This window comes from Hypanus sabinus, chromosome 13 (genome assembly GCF_030144855.1).
Source record: "Hypanus sabinus isolate sHypSab1 chromosome 13, sHypSab1.hap1, whole genome shotgun sequence".
Classification (NCBI taxonomy): domain Eukaryota; kingdom Metazoa; phylum Chordata; class Chondrichthyes; order Myliobatiformes; family Dasyatidae; genus Hypanus; species Hypanus sabinus.
Window position 1 is genome coordinate 92,973,880 of NC_082718.1, and position 18,453 is coordinate 92,992,332.

At 46.2% G+C, this 18,453-nt stretch overlaps 1 protein-coding gene across 1 annotated transcript in view; it reads left to right on the forward strand.

Annotated features, from left to right (window-relative positions):
* Positions 1-890: 890 nt before the first annotated feature.
* Positions 891-18,453, forward strand: part of LOC132404159 (huntingtin-interacting protein 1-related protein-like) — a 133,151-nt gene continuing 115,588 nt past the window's right edge. The window contains exon 1 of the mRNA XM_059988228.1: positions 891-1,104. Coding sequence (XP_059844211.1) covers positions 1,012-1,104 — 93 coding nt within the window. The 5' untranslated portion in view covers positions 891-1,011. The remainder of the gene's footprint in view (positions 1,105-18,453) is intronic.

Here is an 18,453-nt window from a genome sequence, read left to right on the forward strand (position 1 = left end):
TGGAGCGTAGAAGAATGAGGGGAGACTTGATAGCGGTATATAAAATTATGATGGGTGTAGATAGTGAATGCAAGCAGGCTTTTTCCACTGAGGCTAGGGGAGAAAAAAACCAGAGGACATGGGTTAAGGGTGACAGTGGAAAAGTTTAAAGGGAACAGTGGGGGGGGGGGGCTTCTTCACACAGAGAGTGGTGGGAGTGTGGAATGAGCTGCCAGATGAAATGGTAAACTTTTAACATTTAAGAAAAAATTGGACAGGTACATGGTGAGAGGTGTATGGAGGGATATGGTGCAGGTCAGTGGGACTAGGCAGAAAAATGGTTCGGCACAGCCAAGAAGGGCCAAAAGGCCTGTTTCTGTGCTGTAATGTTCTATGGTTCATCTTCTATGCCTGATTAACTAGTAGTGTTCAAGTGCTGAATTTCAATTTAGCATTAAGTGTGCTTTGACTGCATAGTTTATGTTGCTCGCACCCAGAACTGATATTGACAGCCAATGCCACATGGACCATCTTGTTGCCATAGTGGAAACAGTTTTGCATTTGTTTTGTTTGCACGTTAGATGTGCAAATATTTAAGCTATTATTTCATTTGTGGGACTGTAGCTCACAAAGAGGCAGAGTTAAATTAATGTATGTAGGGCAAAAAATCGTCGGCTTTCCTCATGTTTAATTTATCGACAGAGAGAATAAATCAGTATCGGGATAAAATACTTAGGAGGTTGGTCATTTTAAAATGGGCAGTGCAATTTTTTGAATGCATATCAGAACAATAGTCACCACGTTCCCAGTTTGCACGCGGGTTGTGGTAGTTTGCCTCATTGGCACCACCATAATCGACCCAACCCTCTTGCAGCAAGACACGGCGCTGCCGAAGTTGTGCCGCCCCCTTTTTACCCATCATGCACGCGAGCGCGCCGCCGGCCGTGCGGGCGCGGGAGCGAGCGCGAGCGTGTGCGCGCCGGGGAAGCCCGATCTGAAAGCGGTCGTTGCGGTGACCGAGCAGAGCTCCCGATGAACACCATCAGACAAGTGCCGGCCAAGGTGCTGCACCGCCGCTCGGTGCACAGTTTGGAAGCGGAGCGGGAGCAGTTCGACAGGCAGCAGGTAAAATACGGAGAGAGATCGCGCTGGCAGCAGGTACGGTGCGGAAAGCGCACAGGCAGCGGGATGGAGGGAGAGAGAGAGGGCTCGGGGAGCAGGTTCTGTACAGAGCGGGATGGGGAGAGAGAGAGGGCTCGGGGAGCAGGTTCTGTACAGAGCGGGATGGGGAGAGAGAGAGGGCTCGGGGAGCAGGTTCTGTACAGAGCGGGATGGGGAGAGAGAGAGGGCTCGGGGAGCAGGTTCTGTACAGAGCGGGATGGGGAGAGAGAGAGGGCTCGGGGAGGGAAGCTTGGGGAGCAGGTACAGTACGGACTGGGATGGAGAGAGAGAGGGGAGGGAGGCTCGGGGAGCAGGTACAGTACAGAAAACACACTGGCAGCGGGAGGAGAGCAGGATAGAGAGCTCAAGTACAGTGCAGAGCGCACGGAGCAGGATGGGGAGAGAGAGAGAGGGGAGCAGGGACGGTGCAGAAAGCGCACTGGCAGCGGGATGGAGGGCAGGAGGAAAAACTCGGGAAGCAGGTACACTACAGAGCGGGCACAGAGACGATAATACATTGATACTTGAATGGATGGAGAGCAAGCGCCTGCGCTTCAGGCTAAGTGCAGGCGTTTGGGGTAGAAAGCTCCGTAGAATAGAGCACAATACAATCATTGTTATTAAATAAATCCAGGGAATGAAGGGCAGAATCCTTGCAAAAGGAGGAGAGAGAAAGAGAGAGTAAGTAGCTTGCCGGTGAATAAGAAATCATTCTTTTTCTCCAACCAGGGTCTCCAGCTTTCACTATATCGCTGCTGACTGATAATGAGTCTGACATTTACCACTTCTCTAAGCGCTTATCGGGAGATCGGGGCTCTTGTTAGAATCAACATACAAATGTATCGATCAGTTCCAAAAGGTTGAACGGAATTTGTATTTGCGCAGGTTGTTGGGGGTGGCGGAGGCACTCGAATCTCCTGTGTAGTGGCCCCGAAACCGCGATCAGCTTATTTGAAATTTCCGTAAACCTGTGAACGTGGCGTCAACGCTTCTTTCTGCCGCCGCTTGGGAGTGTTTTGCCTGGATTCCAGCCGCCTTGGTGAAGCTGATGCTTCGGAGGCAACCGTAAAATTCCGTAAAACGGCTCTGCGGCGAAAGGGGAGTGGAAGTGCTACTCGCCTTCCGTCCCAGGGCTGTTTGGGATCAGGTGTGGTTTAACGAGACGGGAATTGACCAATTAAGGCAAATCCCTGTTGGATCTGCCAGCCCGTGTTTTTCATTGAGTGGCACCACTCACGGCTAAGGTTAGCGCCGATAAATCTCTCCTGTAAGAGTATACCGGCCAGTGCCACTGAACTAACATATACCCCAGACCGTGTGACATCTTGGCAAGATATTTTTAAATAAGGATGTGAAAAGCCATGGAGAATTTTACTCGGCTTGAACTGATGTCCAGGCTGCTCACCGTGTCCAGACTGAAAGACTGAATGAACTTTTGGAAAAATATCCTCTTTTTTACCTGCAGTGCTGGCTTTTACTAGTAGTATTTTAGGGAGGCAATCGGGTAATTTCAGAAGTGATCAGTTAGGAGGAGCCGGTAGTAGATAAGTTCCACATTAAACGAAAGTAATTCTGTACAAATACCTGATCCCCTCTTCTGTGATGTAAGACGACTGATTTATTGCGATGAGATGCGTATTATTTATAACCTCTCCGTCTCTATGTGCGGTTTGGCCAGTTTTGCTGACTCATATCCCTGGGCAATTGAGATCTTCTGGCAACTTGCTTGGGAGAGGCTGTTAATATTGTTGGGTTTTGAGTATTGACTGGCGCTTCCTACGATGCCTGTGCATATACCCCTCTCCCGTGGAGTCACCGAACAGCAAGCAAGCACACGAATGACCCAGCGGCACAGCTGCTATAACCAGGACTTAGATCCCCGAGGCTGCCCGATCCACAAGAGATGAAAAACCTGGGCACAGATTGGTCATCAAAGTTGGGATCTGAGTCAGGAATGCGGTGTCGTTAAGCTTTGGAGTGCTTGAGCCTGGCCCGGGAACATATTTAAATTCCAGTGCATGCCCTGCTTTAGTATATGAAATGGATTTGCATGTTTGGAAATACTTAACATGTATTTGGCTGCTACCTCTTTGACTAGGCCAGACATTTCCATATACACTTACTTTGATAGTAAACATACTTTGAACTATGAACTCATAAAAGTAAATTGATTATCAAAGTGCATATATGTCGTCACATGCCACCCTGAGATTCGCTTCCTTGAGGGTATTCACAGTGAATACAAGAAACACAATAAATGTTAGTAAAGAAACACAGTAAAGATATGAAATCGACGCAGACTAGTGCCAGAACAATATTACACAAAATATGGTTCCGGTGCAGGTCAACTGGAATAGGCTGTTTAAATGGTTCAGCATGGACTAGATGGGCCGTAGGGCCTGTTTCTGTGCTGTTCTTCTCTATGAATCGAAAGAGCCCATGTGAAGATTAGGTGGATTTTCTCCCAGCATGAGAAGCTGTAACTGATTCTAAGAAGATAAAAGGCAAAAAAAAAGAGAAAAAAAGCTGAAAGAGAAAACTTCACCGAGCACCCACGCTCCATCCGCCACAAAAAAGTGGGATCTCCCAGTGGCCACCCATTTTAATTCCACTTCCCATCCCCATTCCAAATTGTCCATCCTTGGCCTCCCCCACTGGCCACACTTGGGTTGGAGGAACAACACTTTATATCCCATTTGGGTAGCCTCCAACCTGATGGCATGAACATTGATTTCTCAAACTTCTGATAACGCCCCCCACACCCTCGGCTTCACCATTTCCCATCCCCTTTTCCTTCTGTCACCTCATCTCCTTGCCCGCCCATCACCTCCCTCTGGAGCTCCCCCCCCTCTTTTCTTTATTCCACGGCCTTCTGCCTCTTTCACCAATCAACTTCCCAGCTCTTTACTTCATCCCTCCCCCTCCAGGTTTCACCCATCACCTTGAGTTTCCTTCTCCCCACCCCCCACCTTTAAAATCTACTCCTCAGCTTTTTTCTCCAGTTCTGATGAAGGGTTTCAGCACAAAACATCGACTGTACTCTTTCCCTAGATGCTGCCTGGCCTGCTGAGTTCCTCCAGCATTTTGTGTGTGTTGCTCAGATTTCCAGCATCTGCAGATTTTCTCTTGTTTGTTGTTGAAAGATAGATCTCCTTATAATGCCCAGTAGTATGTGATAAGGAACTCTGTATCTGCTTTCCATGGTTGACTTTAATGAAGTTGTGTTTTCTAATTACAGCTGTGTGGTATCTTTTGCCATTATTTCCCTTGTGTTTCTGGGCATTTTAATTTTGAGTTTTGAATTAAGTCTGAAATGTTCTGCTTTTCAATCAACCTTACTTTTATTTAAAATGGTTCTTAAAACACCTTTCTCTGAAGCTTTTGGTAATCATTCCGTGAAGGCTTAGAACCAGATTGTGTTCCTGAGAAGCATATTCAGATGCTACTATATTCATGGAGGCTATTGATCATCTTGGGTGAAAATGGATCCTTTCTTGTCTTGCTAGCATATATCCAAAACTTTCTTTGGAGCTCCTTGGAGTTATTTATTATTAGTATTGGGGTAGGTTATTATTCTAGTGCAAATTATAACAAAAAATTGTTTATAACATTTGTAAGCAAGCTAGACTGAATTTTTAATGATTGACATCAGAATTCATGAACAATTTGATAGTAAGGAAACATCTTAAAAATTAGGATAAGGTGAACACAAGAAATTCTGCAGATATTAGAAATCTAAAGGGACACACCAGAACGCTGGAGGAACTCAGCAGGTCAGGCACTGTCTGAATGGATTTGAATTCGAGAGAAACAAAAAAAACCCAAGATTTTGAATTTTAAATAAAGAAAGTTTTGAAAGCACAAAGTTTAAAAAAAAATTGAGCAGAGTAAACTAGGTTGTATCGTTAATGAATAAACCTGCTGGTTAAGCTGCAAGAAGCTGAGGAAGAACTGTCCGATATGCTCTTATGTCTGTATGTGCCTGTTAGAAATTCGTAGTTTTACAATGAAGGTGCACAAATGAAGTATGATATGGCATGAAGCTTTTTAAAAGAGAGCTAGATAAATACATATGTAGAAATCTGGCAGACTGGAGACCTTTAAAAAGCTACAAATGGATACAAAAGAAAACTAGTGGGAGGGACTAAAAGTGAATGTAAAAAACAAGGCTAATAGCAAACTTTGAATATATCAATAGGAGAGTGGTATAAAAGACTGTGAATCCAGTTAAATATGATGTAATTGTGGCTCATAGTAAGGAAAGTTGCACATTTATTAACCTAGAATATTTCATCCATTTTCACAGCGGAGAAAGTTAAAAAATAGTGGGGTGGCTGGTGGTGTGGTGTTGGGGACTCTGAATAGATTTAAATGACAATGAAGGAAACACTAGAGCTTCAAATGGACATATTGTTGGTTCCCAATGGCAGAATTTTATATAATAAGATTGAAAAGTGCAGCTTTTTAATTGTAATTTCTGAAATCTCTGTAAACTCAAGAACTGCTTTTGGATTGGAGCTTTTAATTTCTCTGAGAGGAGAGCTTGAGAAAGACCAGTGAACAAACCCTGCAGTTTAGTTTCATTTGTGGTGAGCTGATTGCACTAAGAATGGAGAGGGAAAAATTAGTATGAAGAAACAGTGGCTCAGAATTGACGTTTATTTGGTTCCTGAAAACCAGGCCATTTCTGACTCCATCTCCTGGTGAGGTGACTGGCAAGGTGCTTATGCATGTTGACTTCCTGGAGGTATTTGATGATGTTCACAATAAGGTCATTAGCGAAAACAGGAAATCCTGTAAAGCATGGAATTGTTTGATAGGACATAGAGAAAGTGTGCTCTCCGATTGGCCAGATCAGATTTGGTGTATCTTATGGATGTCATCTGCAGTTTCTGCTTCTCGGTGTGTTAGTAATGAAGATAAGGAAACAGAATTGTACATCTGAGTTTGCAGACAAATTAAGTGGAAACACAGGGCGTCTCGTCTTGTCCACACTGCACCAGCTGCCGCCACAGGAGCAGTGTGTGGTTAAGTGCTTTGCTCAAACTCAAGGACACGTACGCTGCCTCAGCTGAGGCTCGAACTAACGACCTTCAGATCGCTAGCCCAAAGCCTTAACCACTTGGCCACGCGTGTTATAAAGGGCATAAACTGCTTAAACTCTGGTAGGATTTCCGTTCAATCATTTTCCATTTTTTGGACCAGAAATACAAATTGGTGCCCTTCAGGTTGTCTTTCACCCTCACTAATTTTCTAAACTTGAAATGGTCAATAATTTAAGCGGTTAACAAAAATACCTACTGGCTTACACAGCCAGGGTTGTTGGAACACCAGGGGCAGTTGTTCACCAGAAATAATCCTTGAAAGAGTGGGAGTGCTAAAGTGGAAGATGTTACTGGTGTTACACATGACTTGCATGTCACAGTGAGAGATTGGAATTGTTAAGGAATAAAGTGATTTAGTGGCTCAGGTAAACAGGTTACAAAAAAGTTAGCAGGAAGGTTGAAGAACTTGTGCTATTTAGTTATTTATTGAGATACACCACGGATAGACCCTTAAAGCCATGCCACCCAGCAAGCACGATTTAACCCTAGTCTAATCATGGGACAACTTACAATGACCAATTAACCTACTAACTGTTAGTAAGTTACATCTTTGGATGTGTGGGTGAAACTGGAACACCTGGAGGAAATCCACATGATCATGGGGAGGACATGTCATGCTATCATGTTTACTGTTGTGTGCTGGGGCAGCAGGCTGAGGGTAGCAGACACCAACAGAATCAACAAACTCATTCGTAAGGCCAGTGACGTTGTTGGGGTGGAACTGGACTCTCTGACGGTGGTGTCTGAAAAGAGGGTGCTGTCCAAGTTGCATGCCATCTTGGACAATGACTCCCATCCACTCCATAATGTACTGGTTAGGCACAGGAGTACATTCAGCCAGAGACTCATTCCACCGAGATGTTACACTGAGCGTCATAGGAAGTAATTCCTACCTGTGGCCATCAAACTTTACAACTCCTCCCTCGGAATATCAGACACCCTGAGCCAATAGTTTGGTCCTGGACTTATTTCCACTTGGCATGATTAACTTATTATTTAATTATTTATGGTTTTATATTGCTATATTTCTTCACTATTCTTGGTTGGCGCGGCGGTAACAAAACCCAATTTCCCTCGGAATCAATAAAGTATGTCCATATGTCTGTTGAGAACGTACAAACTCCTTTCAGACAGCAGCAGGAATTGTACCCGGATCACTGGTACAGTAAAGCATTGTGCTAACCACTACTCCACCGTGCCACCCCATGGGTCAGTTCATGTGCTGTTGTCATTTATCTCAAATGGGTTTGAATTCAAAAGTGAACAAGTTCTATCAGATCGAACCATGATCAGAATATCTAGAATACTTTGTGTTTGATTAGCAACCCTTGGGACAATCTTACTGGTCTTGAAATGGATGTTTCAGATACGCTGTAGCGGTGTGCTACACGCAGCGCTAAAATGACGACACGGGAGTCGGTAAACTGCAGTCAAAGATAACTTTATTCGAACTAAACAGCCTTGCTTTTAAGCCCCCCTCAACCCGCCCCCCGTGGGCGCAGCTGCTCCAAAAGACATGTACTCACAAACCCCTGTAGGCTATCTCCCTTAGCCGGAACGCTGGCTAATTGTGAGCCGGTTCGGATGTGCCAGGAAATGGGTCGCCACAACACCATAATTATTTCAAAGGTTTAAAGACCAAAATTATAAGGACAGTTAGCAACATGCTAGCACACTTTTATGGGTTTAGAAGGTTGATGGGAATTGACTGGTCAAGGTACTTAAAATATAATGTTTTAAATTAGATAAATTGATTTCAGAGAATAGATACAGAGAAACTTTGCTTCTGCAAAGTATGCATTACTGCAATGAGTCAGGAATATTTTTTAAAAGTAACCATCTTATCTTCAATTAAGAATGTTAATATTCAAACTGAAGGTTAATTGCACAAAGGATGCAATATTTATCTCCACTGTTACGTATTGTAACCCAGTCAAGTTTTCCATTGCAGGGGAGATGTCTTTCATAGGCCCACAAGACATTATCTGGGAGTTGTGGCACTTGTATGTTTGCATTTGATTAACAATGAATTATAGTGAATATATGTCCCAGGTATGAGGAAATAAGTTGAAGTCACATTATACTGTTGGAAATAAATCATTTATATAACTACTATGTGGTGAAATGCCAGGTCAGCCGTGCTAATAATACCATCAAACTGTTCCAATTTTTTTTCTTGAACTATACGTATTAAGATCCTATGTTTGTTTTAGGAACCTAATTTTCTGTCCAGTGTGCATCGTTTTAGTGGAACAAGGGTTTTGACTCACAGAAACACACAAGATGATGGGTATTTCATAAGTATCTCCCCTACCAAAGTGGTGTTTGGCCAAGATACAGGTGGTCTACCAACCTGCCTCTTGTTAATTCATGTTCAAAATATATTTATTATCAAAGTATGTATGCAGTGTACAACCCTGAGATTCGTCTTCCCACAGACAGCCATGAAAGAAAGAAAACCATGGAATCCATTTAAAGAAAAACATCAAACCCCCCCCCCCCAAACGCACAAAAAAGAACAAATTGTGCAAACGGCAAAAAAGAGCCTAAAATTCAGAATAGAACACACCAAACCACAAAGATATTGAAAAATTACCGATGATTAAGAGTGAGAGTGAACTGAAAACCATGGAACACTTTCTTACTTTGGAAAGCAGCTCTTGGTGAAGACAGGCATTGAAATTCACTACTGCCTTCAGTATGCCAGTTCAATCTTAGGCCATTTGAGGAAAGGAGACTTCAGAACTGACAGCATGCTGAGTAGTTGTGGTTCCTACTGCCCCAATATGCTTTGGAGATTTTGCTGAATTTCCCAAAACAGGAGAATTACGACTAATGTTGTCCCCTCAGAATCCATTGGCAGGGTAGATGGACTAGGAGAGTCATCTCTGATAGGACCATGTCACCAGCGTTAAAGGTGTGATCACACTCAGCCAGTTGTTGCAAACCTCACATCAGACTTTAGAACCGATAATCACATCTGAATTCGGTAACGTCAAGAGATTTCCATGAGGTCAGCGGAAATGTTTAGAGAACATTCCCTAAACCTCATTGAAGAAGGGTAACAGCTTTGTAGACTGACCTGTGGCTGCTTAAAACGGAGAAGGAACATCAGGAAGGATCAGCTCGTGTATATGATGGGACACATGCATAAGCATCTGAAAGAGTGGACAGTGCCATCTGCCACATCACTATCACCTGCTCAGCCAAAGGCAGAGTCCATGGAAGCTAGGCACTTTGAATACCTCAGACCTATAGAACTGGGATAGAAGCAAGTGATCCCCGACCTCAAGGAGCTGTTGAGGAGATGGAACAAAAGTTCTCATTTAATGTCCATAACTTGAGGAGATTCTGGTGACCCTGGCTTTATAATTAATATAGATATTTTTAGTCCTGTGGATACGGTTGCCTGCACTGATGAGATCTGAAATACATTCTAAGTAAGTAGCGACATTAATCTTAGTGGTTTGCACAGAGGACAACTAATGTCTACCTATTATAAATAGAGTGTGACATGTATCAGTCATCCATATTGTAGCTTTCTCACCTGTTCCTGTGGTTCTGTTTATTGTATGTTAGGGAATATGTTTTAGAAACCACATTTTTGATGTAAAATGTATCCATGATTATGTAAACAATTAATGCTGGCATCATATAGGAGGATTCCAAGTTCAAAGTATTTTTATTACAGTAATGCGTATTTTGATGACTTTTAGAGTGATTTTGGGGTTTAGGACATATACAATTAGCAATTGACTTTGGCTACCAGTCTTCACATCTGAAAATGTATTGTGGATTTCATTTGCAGTCCAGCTCTGAACGATGGGTTCCTAATAGCCGTGAATCCCAGTCCAGATAATGCTGATTAAAATCCATTTGGATGTCTGCGGTGTGGATGTGAATCAGGAGGTGTGAAGCTTGTGTGTGGTTTCAAAATGAGCATTGTCCATACATTGTAAATATAGAATTATGCTTTTGATGTTTGGCACATAAAATATGGAGCCCCACGTTGGGCCAGCAGACCCTTCCACTGAAAGCGTCTCCTTTTGATGCCTGCTGTACCTTGTTTTGTCGAATAAAGAACCTGCTTGTATCTACTAGTACTTTTCTCCGGTGACTCCATTCATGCAACAACAATGACTTGTCAAAAAGCATGGTTTCCTGTCACATTTGTAATAGATTTTTAACTTTAAGTTGAACAAGGCTAATGCAGCTTCACTGCCGAAATAGAGTAAATTGGGACCTAATCATTTCTGTGATTTGAGTCCAATGTGCCTGGATCTCTTTCCAGTGATGACTACCTGTTCATGTTGAAAATGGTCATCTTCGGTTCCAGTAGTCACTCTGCCACATTACCGGTCAACAGTTCTTGTACTTTAAGAACTGTTGTATTGCATTCTTTATTTAGAGATACAGCGTGGAACAGACCCGATGGTATTTCGAGCTATGTTGCCCAGCGACCCACCAATTTAACCCTAGCCTAATCATGGGATGATTTACAATTAACCGACTGTAACGCCCTGGGAAAGGTTTCACTGCTGATGTAATGGTTGTTCTGTAGCAGCAGTGTTTGGGTTATGACCAGAGAAGACGGGGGCTTTGGAATGTACACTGTCCAATGAGGGGAGTGTTTTTTTCTCTTGTTGTGTGCCTGAGAGCGAGTTGTTCTCGGTCTTTTGGTTCGGCAGAAGATGGAGTGAACCAGATGTTAGCAACGTGGCGAATGTCTTAGTCATCATGCAGCATCCACACAGTCAAGAGGTTTTGCACCTCAGATTTCACACGCTTGGCAGGGCCAGAGACTGTCTTCCCTAGACTAATGCCACTGGCTGAACCTGGGGGGGGTTACACTACTAAACAGTACACCCTTGGACAGATGACGCTGGAACTGAACTCTGATGCCCCGAGCTGTAATAGCTACTCTACCATGGAGCTTACTACTAGACTGTTGCTTACCCAGATTCCATCTTTGCATTTCCAGTCAGATGTCACGGCCTTCAATTGTGCATTAATTCCTTCACGAATTCCCATCTCAAATATATTTCTTGCCAGTCACCATACTCCTATCTAACTTTACAAACTGCAGGTCTCATAACCCATTGTACCCGGAGTTACTCTCTATGTAATTCTGTACACTTTCTGTGACTCAAAAAAATAGTGGTCCAATTCCTTGTTGTTGCTCATTTCTAATCTACCAAACATAATACAACCTTATCAGTAAACCTTTGCTCTTTTATGTTCATCTTCATGGAAGAGGAGATGTTCTGTGTTTTCAAGGGAGTACTGTAAAAATGCTGCTATTGGAAATTGGAACTTTGGAATGAATGTTGAATACAGTTTTCACTTATTGTAAATTTTACTTTCCCTTTTGGTATGTAGGTATAAATACAACTTATTTGGGGAAATGTTAATATGCTTGTCCTTGAAATGATTCAAAGTTCAAGGTTCATTTATTGTGAATGGGCCAAATGGCCTAATTCTGCTCCTATCTTATGGTCTTATTATCATAGTACATTGATTTGGTTAATGTGTGTGTGCATTTTTGTAACAGTAGGAAGGTAAATTTAAGTGAAATTTAGTTGTCCTATCTTGAATTTTGATATTGCAAGATAATTTTGTGGAAAAGGCTGAATAATGACTTTTGAAAGGAGAATTGCTTTCAGTTTTTGAAGGTTGTTAAGTGAACTAGCCATGACGTAAATAGTAAACTCTTGTCTTATCAGAGCTGGTAAAACCAAAAGGAAATGATTTCTGGTTAAGTGGTGGGTGGATGACATTTTAACCTTTGTTCTGTGAGAAGAAATGAGAGAAATTGAAAGGTATGAGTATGACTTGAATATGAGGGCAAAAGTAATTCTGAGGCAAAACCAACTTAAAATGTTTTCTTTATAAGAATAAATTTTGTCTTTTATCACTGCTCAGTTATTCTGCCTGAGTATTTTTACTTTCATTGCCAATGCATACACTCATGGACTTCACCCAGTTAACAATATTTATTGACACACTTTGTGATGAATGTCAGGGCTCAGCTGAACCAAATCCTAAATTCGTAAGGGTAGTTTCAGTACTCTACTCCTTCCAACACACATTCAGATGTGCTGAGGATTTGAGGAAACACAGAAAATCAGCTAATGTTTCAGATATATCCTTCCTTCCTTCTACACAACACTGATTCAGCTACCAACCTTTTCTGCATTTTTGTTATTGTGCACTCTGAAGTATAGGAGAAAAATATTTGCCCCTGTTGCTTAGATAGCTTACGGTATGCTTCAGAAAGAAAGGTGAATTAGAGGATATTGTACGTTGAAAGTAATACGATTCAATCAATTTCTCTCTAACATAATGGAATTGCTTTTTAACTGGTTGGAATGGTGCAAAGAGGACTGTTGAATGCAGATTATATGACGATATTTGCACAGATAGAATCAGTGAAGGAAATTCTACCTTTAAATTTATAAATTACACACAGACAGCTTTATGACATGATTAGGAAAGCTTAACCAGCTTAACCTCTTTTTTTAATGAGTGTAAGATTTCCACTTTCACCTGGGCATATTTAAACTTTGTGATGCAAGTACAATTTATAAAGTGACCCCATTGATATAATGAACATGATTAAGGTATTGTGTGCTGTCAACTCCTGGAGTATGGAGTGATCGAATGAAAGGAAGTGAGTGTCTTGGTTAGTCTTCCTGTGGTTGTAGCTATTAGATGCCATTCACAAGGGTGTGTTGTAATTAATACTATGGTGCAAGAATCCTTTGCCTGAAATGCGCCCAATAATCTTTTGTTTTGCTGGAGTTGTTTGAAATCTGATATTTTTGTAAACTAAACTTCTGGACAAAATGTTGTTTCCCTCATTGTCACACTCTCTCTGTTCATTCCTATCTGGTTCATTCATCTTCTCTCTGTCTCGCTGTGTGCCTGTCTGTCTCTCTCTGGTTCTCTCTCTGTCCTTGTTGTGGCGACCCATTTCCTAGCGTATCCGAACCGACTCACAATTAGATAGCCTACGGGGGTTTGCGAGCACAGAGCTTTGGAGCCTCCGCGCCATGGGGGGCCGGTTGACAGAGGCTTAAAAGTGAGGCTGAAGTTTTCGAATAAAGTTTTTTCCTTCGACTGCAGTTACCGACTCCGTGTCATAATTTTAGCGCTGCGTGTAGCACACCGCTACAATTGGTGACCCCGACGGTCCAAACGATTTTTGGACCAGAAATGACCGACGCCGCCTCTGTTCATGCGGTTTCGTTGAAACTGCCAGGTTTCTGGACACAGCGCCCGGACCTATGGTTCCAGCAAGCCGAAGCCCAATTCCATGTTCGCCAGATCACCTCAGAAGACACCCGCTACTACTACGTGGTGAGCTCCCTCGACCAGGACACAGCGGCCCAGGTCGCGGAGTTCGTACAGTCGCCCCCGGCAGACGGCAAGTACACGGAATTCAAAGCCCTGCTCCTCAGGACTTTCGGACTCTCACGGCGCGAGCGGGCTGCCCGTTTACTGCACCTGGATGGCTTGGGCGACAGACCTCCATCGGCTTTAATGAATGAGATGTTGTCTCTCGCCGACGAACACACACCCTGCCTCATGTTTGAGCAGGCATTCCTGGAGCAGCTGCCCGAGGACATCTGCCTACTGCTGTCCGACGCGGATTTCAGTGACCCCCGGAAGGTGGCATCCCGGGCGGACTTGCTCTGGAACGCCAAAAAGGTGAGCGGGGCGTCCATCGCACGGATCTCCCAGCCCCGCTCCCGGCAGCAAACCAGTCCAGGCCCGGCCGCAGAGCCCGCCAACCCCCGGCCCAATGAACACTGGTGCTTCTACCACCAGCGGTGGGGCGCAGAAGCCCGCCGTTGTTGCCCGCCCTGCGAGTTCCCGGGAAACGCCAGGGCCAGCCGCCGCTGATGGCTACGGCGGCTGGCCATCGGGATAGCCTCCTGTATGTGTGGGATAGAAGGTCGGGACGCCGGTTTTTGGTCGATACTGGGGCTGAGATCTGCGTCTTACCTCCGACGAGTTACGACACCCGCAGCAGGGCACCGGGTCCCCCCCTGAGGGCCGTGAATGGCAGCACCGTACGGACCTATGGCACCTGCCAGGTGCAGCTACTGTTCGGCTCCAGCCAGTTCATGTGGGACTTCACACTGGCCGCCGTAGCCCAACCGCTTCTGGGTGCGGATTTTTTGCGGGCTCACAGTCTGCTGGTCGACCTGCCCAGGAAGAGACTAGTACACGCCGAGACCTTTCAGACGTTCTCCCTGGGTGCAGCCCAGTTGCCGGCCCCTCACCTCGGCTCCATCACGCTGTCCGACAACGACTTCACCAGGGTCCTGGCGGAGTTCCCATCGGTTCTGGCACCGCAGTTCACAGCAGCCATGCCCAGGCACGGCGTACAGCACCACATCCCGACCCAGGGACCACCCCTCCATGCCCGTGCTCGGCGGCTTCCCCCGGACAAGCTCCAACTGGCGAAGGAGGAGTTCCAGAGGATGGAGGAATTGGGGATCATCCGGCGGTCTGACAGCCCATGGGCTTCCCCCCTGCACATGGTGCCCAAAGCGACGGGGGGCTGGAGACCCTGCGGCGACTACCACAGGCTGAACGAGGCTACCACACCGGACCGCTACCCTGTGCCGCACATTCAGGACTTTGCGGCAAACCTGCACGGCGCATGGATCTTCTCCAAGGTAGATCTCGTCCGGGGATACCATCAAATCCCAATGCATCCTGACGACGTCCCCAAAACGGCTCTCATCACCCCATTCGGCCTTTTCGAGTTCCTCCGCATGCCATTCGGCCTGAAGAATGCCGCACAGACGTTCCAGCGGTTAATGGACGCAGTGGGACGGGACCTGGACTTCGCGTTCATCTATTTGGATGACATCCTCATAGCCAGCGGCAGTCGTCAGGAGCATCTGTCCCACCTCCGTCAACTCTGCGCCCGACTGAGTGAGTACGGTCTTACAATCAACCCTGCCAAATGCCAGTTCGGACTCGATACCATTGACTTCCTGGGCCACAGAATTACTAAAGACGGGGCAACCCCTCTGCCCGCTAAGGTAGATGCGGTCCGCCACTTCCCCCGGCCCACCACAATCAAAGGCCTTCAGGAATTCGTAGGTATGGTCAATTTCTACCGCCGCTTCCTCCCTTCAGCTGCCCGGATCATGCGCCCCCTGTTCGCCCTGATGTCGGGTCCGAGCAAGGACATTACCTGGGACGAGGAGTCCGCCGCCGCTTTCGTTCAAACGAAGGAAGCTTTGGCGGACGCCGCAATGCTAGTACATCCCAGAATGGACACCCCTACCGCCCTCACAGTGGACGCATCCAACACGGCAGTCGGTGGGGTGCTGGAACAACTCATCGAGGGGCGCTGGCAACCCCTGGCGTTTTTCAGCAAACACCTGCGACCACCCGAGCTCAAGTACAGTGCTTTTGACCGGGAACTGTTGGCGCTCTACCTGGCAATCCGGCATTTCAGGTACTTCCTAGAAGGTCGGCCCTTCACCGCGTTCACGGACCACAAACCGCTTATCTTTGTGTTTACAAAAGCGTCCGACCCCTGGTCATCCCGCCAGCAACGCCACCTGTCCTACATCTCTGAATACACAACGGATGTCCGGCACGTCTTGGGTAAGGACAATGTCGTGGCGGATGCGCTCTCTTGCCCTACCGTTCATGCCCTTTCCCAAGGGGTAGACTTTGAGGCGCTGGCAGAGGCACAGCAGGCGGATGAGGAGATTCCGAGTTACAGGACCGCAGTCTCCGGTCTGCAGCTCCAGGACCTCCCCGTGGGCCCGGGTGAGAGGACCCTACTCTGTGACGTCGCCACCGGCCAGCCCCGTCCGGTCGTCCCGACAGCATGGCGGCGCCGCGTTTTCGACTCCATTCATAACTTGGCGCATCCCTTCATCCGGACAACTGTCCGGATGGTTTCCAGCAGGTTCGTTTGGCACGGACTCCGCAAACAGGTCAGTGAATGGGCCAGAACGTGCATGCACTGCCAGACGGCCAAGGTGCAGCGGCACACCAAAGCCCCACCGCAGCAGTTCCATCCCGCCCACCGGCGTTTCGACCACATTCATGTGGATATGGTGGGCCCCCTGCCAGTGTCACGCGGAGTGCGTTACCTCCTGACTATCGTGGACCGGTTCACAAGATGGCCAGAGGCGGTCCCGCTCACCGACACCACCTCCGAATCTTGCGCCCGAGCCCTGATCGCCACCTGGATATCTCGCTTTGGTGTACCAGCCCACATTACCTCCGACAGAGGCGCCCAGTTCACCTCCAGCCTGTGGTCAGCTATGGCCAGCCCTTTGGGGACTCAGCTGCACCACACAACTGCCTACCACCCACAGTCGAACGGGCTAGTGGAGCGTTTCCACCGTCACCTGAAGTCGGCCCTCATGGCCCACCTGCGAGGAGCCAACTGGGCGGACAAGCTTCCCTGGGTCCTACTCGGCATCCGCACAGCGCCCAAGGACGACCTGCACGCCTCGTCGGCCGAGTTGGTATACGGCGCGCCACTGGTCGTCCCCGGGGAGTTCCTACCAGCCCCAAGGGGGCAAGAGGAAGAACCCGCAGCAGTCCTGGGCAGACTTCGCGAGAAGCTCGGTAACCTGGCCCCCATACCCACTTCACAGCATGGGCGGCACCCGACCTGCGTACCCAAAGACCTACAGAACTGTAAGTTTGTGTTTGTACGAAGGGGCGGGCATCGGCCACCGCTGCAGAGGCCATATGAGGGGCCGTTTATGGTGCTCCGGAACAACGGGTCCACGTTCGTGCTGGACGTTGGGGGGAAGGAGGAGGTTTTCACAGTGGACCGCCTCAAGCCGGCCCATGTGGACCTGGCGCAACCGGCCGAGTTTCCGGCGCCTCGGCGCAGAGGCCGACCTCCCAAGCAGGTTCTGGCCCAGACTGTGGACATTGGGGGGTGTATCACCGGTTCTGGGGGGGGGGGCGTTATGTGGTGACCCATTTCCTAGCGTATCCGAACCGACTCACAATTAGATAGCCTACGGGGGTTTGCGAGCACAGAGCTTTGGAGCCTCCGCGCCATGGGGGGCCGGTTGACAGAGGCTTAAAGGTGAGGCTGAAGTTTTCGAATAAAGTTTTTTCCTTCGACTGCAGTTACCGACTCCGTGTCGTAATTTTAGTGCAGCGTGTAGCACACCGCTACATTGTCATGTTTTCTTTCTTTCTCTCTCTCTGTCTCTCTCTCTGTCTGTCTCTCTCTCTCTCTCTCATTCTCTCTCATTCTCTCTCTCTCTCTCTCCCTCTCATTCTCTCTCTCTCATTTTCTCTGTTTTGGAAATTGTGTGAGCAATCTTTCTAAGAGTTGACATTAGTTACTGAAGCAGTGTGAAAGCAAATGTCCCTGGAGATGCAGTGTGACGTGACTAAACCTGACAACGAAGATGCTGGGTTCATCCTGGAGGAGTCGAGTATTGATGTGATCCAATTAACCTTGTTGCTCCTGGGTTTGGGAGGAGGCGAAAGACATTTAATATTCTATTTGTGGTCACTTTTCCTGAAACTTTGACTTTATAGTAGAAAACGTGATAAAATAGGTCAGACAAAATATTGGGAAAGGATTTAGTTGGCAAAGATACACGTTTAAAGGTGAAATATTGGAATAGACTTTTTGAAGACCGTACAGTTATTTTTAAACATTGGTTTGGGATTTGCTGTTTTTCCTGTTTATTTCTGTTGAATCTTTCTGACTGTTTTGTTTGAACCCTCATGGGAATCTGGTTTGGCAGGCTTCCTGAGGTAGAGAAGGAAAGAATTCAACAAGGTGGAGTCATTAACTCAGGGTGCTTCAATGATTTTTGTCATTTTAATTCTCTTAATTTGGCTTTCTTGTCTTGATGAGCTGACAGTATTTCAGAGCCAGTTCCTTCACTACATTCGCAATTTACCACCAATCAAATTAAGTTCTGAGAGCTGGTCAAACTTCAGAAAACAAGCCGGTTTTAAATCTTAATTGAAAACCTTTGGGTCAGCTGTAAACCCACATTAAATGGGAAAACCTATTGTGATGCAGCAGTTCATTGAACATTAAATTTGCTTCACTGTAGGGTGATGAGATGCAAATTGATTCTGTTAAATTAGAATATGTTGATCTCTTCTGAACGATTTTTATAGAATATAGTGATTTATGGTTAATTTTATGCAAATGAAGGAAAGCTTTCGAAGAATTACT